The sequence below is a fragment of the Neopelma chrysocephalum genome, unplaced genomic scaffold (assembly GCF_003984885.1).
Source record: "Neopelma chrysocephalum unplaced genomic scaffold, ASM398488v2 Primary Assembly neopelma1_180805, whole genome shotgun sequence".
NCBI lineage: Eukaryota > Metazoa > Chordata > Aves > Passeriformes > Pipridae > Neopelma > Neopelma chrysocephalum.
In genome coordinates this window covers 1-4,659 of record NW_020937682.1, presented here as the reverse complement: position 1 = coordinate 4,659, position 4,659 = coordinate 1, and the positions used below count along the sequence as shown (strand labels likewise).

Sequence of the window (4,659 nt, the reverse complement as noted above, 5' to 3'; positions counted from 1 at the left end):
CTTATGAAGTGACCAGAGGTGGAGCCAAGGTTCTTTGTGGGAAATTTATAGTGCATGGAGAAGCTCCTCCCCAGTCAGCCCAGCTCAGCCCAACTGAAATCAGCTGACCGTTGGCTGGAGCTGAGGTCGGTTGTGGCAGATTTAAACTGCAGGGAGACACTGCTGCCAGCTAAGCCCTGCTCAGCCCAGCTGCCTTGCGAGGCCTAATCAGCTCACCAGGGCATGGAGTCCAGGTCGTTTGGGTGATATAAACTGGTCCAGAGAGTGCAGGCGACCATGAGCGTGGCAAACAGGGCTGTGGCTCATCAGTGAGGGCGTGGCAGGGCAGTTTGGGCAGCAGGTGGCCCAGGCAGGGCGAGCAGGAAGGGCACAGCCACCCTCCCAGCTCTCTCTGGTGGCCTGTGAGGTAGGTGTGTGGCTGTCTGTATTTTTGTGGAGTCAGAGTGCCAATTTCAGCACAGGGCTCCAAAAAGCCAACAACAGCCCTTTCCCCAGGACAGAAAGCCTGTAAGCTTTGGTTTTCAGGTGCAGTTGGTGAGGCAGCCTGGGCACTCCGTGGGCAGCAAGAGCTTTCTGTGGTGGCACCTTTTGTCTGGGAGGAATCTTGGTCCACGTTCAGTTTTCGGAGTTGGACTGGCAGTTTAAGCGCAGGGCTGAAAAAAGGGAACAACAGCCCTTTCCCCTCAGGGTCTCCCCCAGCCCCGCCCACCTGCCCGGCACCGGCACAGCCCTGAAGGAGCTCCACAGGAGCCGCCTCTGGAGGCACCTCCCAGCCCTCAGCAATCCAGACAGCAACACACGGGCAGGCCACAGCTGCTGCTTCCTGGCTGGGACAGGGCTTGTGGCCACCTCCAAGGACCAGGTTCTCAAGGATCCCCACAGCTCCAGGCTCTGCCCATCCACTCTCCCGGAAGTGTTGAGGCTCCAGCAGAACCCCCCAAGGGCAAGGGGCTTTGTTGCACTTTCTCTTCCCCACTGCACACCTGGGCAAGTGTTGCTGAGCACAGGGACCCCTTTTCCCCTCTTTCCAGATGCCCTGTGGACACCAGGCACCTAAAAAAAACTCCTGGACTTCTGTGTATGACATTCTTTATTTATTATTCCTATGCTGGGGTAAAAGGAAGGGCTTCTTCCCCACAGGCTCAGGTGGCTCCAAGAGACAGAGCTGCCTGGATCAGCTACAGCAGCACAGGCTGACACAGCCCCACAGAGAAGGCCGGCTATTCCATGCCCTGCGGAGCTGGTTTTGGAGCTGCTGGAACCTGGAGCGGGGAGCTGGAGCTCTCTGTACAGCTGTAACAAAGTTGATGTTTTCAAGTGCCAGGTTTGCGACAGCGGGGCTCCTGTCATCTCTCATGGCTTGAAGGGCTGGAACAGAGAGGAACAGAGCCAAGGTCAGAGCCCACATCGGTGGGGATCTGAGGAGCCCCTCCTGCCAGGGCCATCCCACCGAGCTCTTGGGGTTGCCAGGAGGGAGCAGGGCCCAGCGGGATCAGCCAGAAGGCGTTGGCCACCAATACCCCCCATGCCCTGGAATCTGTCTCTGCTCTGCCCACGCCGCCCCTCATCCGTGCAGGGAGCAGAGCCCTCTGCAGCCGCGGCAGGATTGCAACTCCCTGCCCAGAGTCTGTGCTCCTCTGCCAGCCCCCACTGCCCTCACTCACTGTCAATGATGAACTGCAGCTCTCTGTACTGTCCCCTCAGGTACCCCCCGGCAATCCCTGCAAACACAGATGCTGTCAGGGCCCCAGCGGCACAGCTCCCCCCCAGCGGTGCTGCCGGCCCGGCCACGCGCCCTCCTGCCTCAGCAGGGCTGAGCCGGGGCCTTCCCGCCTCGGGACACCCCAAGGCTGGGCTGGCAGAGGGCAGCAGGAGCCACCAGGGCACTCGGGGCTCCACAGCACATCCCTGGGCTGCATCCTGCTGCCACTGCAGCAGCCGGGGCTGGGGCCGAGCTGCAGGGGGGCAGGGAGGGACCGCGGGCTTGTGGCTCACCCATGAACTTGATGGCCGCCTCTCGCAGGGGCTGCTGTGGGCTCCGCAGGTATGGAAGGGCCTGGCGCACGTACTTGGTCACTTGGCTCCGGTCCCCTTTCAGCTAGAGAGAGCAGCAGGGCACAGAGGGAAGGGTTGGCTGGGGCTCTGCCCCTTGGCTGGGCACTGCCTGCACCCAGCACTGGCCTTCCCTGCCCACACAGCCCTGAGGCCCGGGCAGCAGCCCCTGGGGCTGGGCTTTGGAGGGAGCAGAGGGCTGGCTGCTCCCCGGCAACCGCGGGGCCGCCCTGCCCCACAGCCCGGCTGGGCCGGGGCTCCAGCAGCACCCTGGCTTGGGGGCAGAGGAGCCTGGAAAAGAGCCCACATGCCCCAGGGAAGGCAGCAGCGTGTGGAGCGCAGGCTGCTGACCCACAGGCGGGTGCAGCGGTGGGCAGGGGCACAGTGCCAGCCCCACACTCTGGGCATCGGGGACTGGGGCTTTGAGGCCGTCCTTACCAGGCACTCCGCAAACCTCCATGGCTCCTCTGTGTTGACCAGGCGCTCAAGATCCCTCCTCTTCAGGAACCTGGTCACAGCCAGCAGTGCTTTCCGAGAGGCCTGCAAAGCAACAGAGACCAGGAGATGGCACCGCAGCCCAGGGCACAGGACCCGAGTCCCTGGACCAAGGCCAGGAGGAGGCTGGAGCCTGGGAGGTGCCAGGGCAAGAGGCAGCCCAGCCCCCTCCCACAGGGACACCAGAGCCCAGGAGTCCTCACCTTTTTCACGACCAGGTTCTCATCATACCGGTGGAGGTAGAGCGGGAGCAGGCTCAGGCACACGTGAGGGTTCAGGCGCCTCTTTCCCGCTCTCTCTATCAGTTGCATCACATGAGTGAAGATGACCATGGAGCCCTCCCGCACACTGCGGTCGTCCTAGTGGAAAGAAAGAGGAAAAGACCTCAGCACCAGCTTCTCCAGGCCCCACTGAGCACAGGCCTCAAAATCCACAGGGACCAGTTTCCCAGCAGTACCCAGAGCCTGTGGGGGGGGCACAGAGCCTTACGTGGTCAAACAGTGGCCGGAGCGCCTCAGCCAACTGCAGGCCGATGCGGGTGGATATCAGGGGGTCTTCGCTGTGGACTCTCTTCTGCAGCTGTTTCCAGACACTGCTCCAGAGCACATTGTCAAGCACAGAGAGGGTCATCCAAACCACATCTCTGTCTGCATCCCCCAGGAGCTGCACGAGCCTTTCATTCAGGCTCCAGATGTTCTTGGCCTGTGAGGAACACAAGGCTGTGCTGTGAAGCCATGAATGGCTCCATCACCAACCCCGCTCCAGCGGGGCAGCCCCACGTGCTGCCGCAGGGCCCAAAGGCCAAAGGCCTGTCCCGAAGGACTTGGGCAGCTGAACGGGGAGGCAGCAGAGCTGGGAGCAGCTGCCACAGCTCCTGAAGCCCAGCCAAGCCCAAGCGACTGCACTCCCCAGCCCCAAGATTCCAGCACGGCTTCAGCCAACTGCCCCTTCTCACCATCGTGGGATCCTGGCTGAGCGCCACGAGGACTCTGAGCGCCAGTTGACGCCACTTTTTGTTTGTGCTCCCCAAGTTCCTTGCAAGGATCTCCAGCATCCTGTCACCACATTTTCTTGTGTCCAGGCAGTCCAGGACCTGAAAGGCATGGAGCAGTGACGGGGTGCCCGGCTGGCAGGAGCCCAGACCCGCCCAGGGCTGGGCCCAGGCAGCAGCACAGGGAGCGGCACCATCCCGGGCAGCTGCGGCTGCGAGAGGGCAGAGAGGTAGAGGCAGCTCTGCCAGGCAGCGCTCGCCATCAGGCTCACCTCCACAAGGAATGCCATGGCAGGGAGGTCCCAGCACGGCTCCTCCCTGCGCAGCAGCTCCAGCAGGTGGAGTGTGATGCGGGAACACAAGGGGCTGCAGACACGGCGCATCTCCCTGGCAGGGGGAAAAAGACACCACTGACCCCGAGCCGGGTGGGCAAACCTCTCCCAGGATGGACTCACAGAGGCCTGGTCTTTCCCCACCAGCCTGGGAGGGGACGAGGGCACTCTGGGAGGCGGCTCCTCCTGTGCACCCGCCTCTCCCAGCCTTTTCCACTCTGCTCGGCCATCCCTCAGTGACAAGGCCCACGTGTGAGGGGTGCCCCGTGCACAGACAGAAATGACAGGGGCAGCGAGGACAAGGGGGTCTCACCTGGCCAGCAGAGCCGCTGCGTAGCGGCGGCTGCGAGCATTGAGGAGCCTCGCCCAGCCACGATTTTTTTCCACCGATTTTACCACATCCTCACAGTGCAGACAGCAGAGCAGAGTCTTCATGGTCAGCACTGCAAACCTGTGTGCAGAGCAAAGCCAGGTCATGTTGGGAGCCCTGGCCCCAGGCCCGAGGGCATGGGAGGGAGGGGAGGACTGGGATGGAGCACCTGTTGGGGTCGGTGGGAAGGTCATGTTGCTCCTGGCATCCCCTCCAGAAGGTGTCGATCTCTTCTGACATCTGCTCTGTGCTGACGAAGATTTGGAAGAGCAGAGCCACAAGGAGATGAGGGGAATAGTCCATCAACGGCCCTGGGCACTGGAGCTCTTGGAGAATCATCCAGAGTGCCAGAGTTGCCTGCAAAAGACAAACCACCCGGACACAGCGCTCAGTGCCCAGACTTGCATGTGGCAGGGCCC

The 4,659-nt window shown here is 62.3% G+C and overlaps 1 protein-coding gene across 1 annotated transcript; it reads right to left on the bottom strand.

Moving 5' to 3' along the window:
* Positions 1-1,208: 1,208 nt before the first annotated feature.
* On the bottom strand, positions 1,209-4,605 carry LOC113962470 (maestro heat-like repeat-containing protein family member 6; the record flags this gene model as incomplete). Its single annotated transcript, XM_027673223.1, has 10 exons — positions 4,410-4,605; positions 4,184-4,321; positions 3,811-3,925; positions 3,503-3,640; positions 3,037-3,249; positions 2,751-2,906; positions 2,491-2,592; positions 1,996-2,098; positions 1,665-1,721; positions 1,209-1,368 (listed from the first exon to the last, which is right to left on the bottom strand). Coding segments are annotated over exons 1-10 (1,352 nt in total), but the record flags the coding sequence as incomplete, so codon positions are not given.
* Between the last annotated feature and the right edge of the window lie 54 nt (positions 4,606-4,659).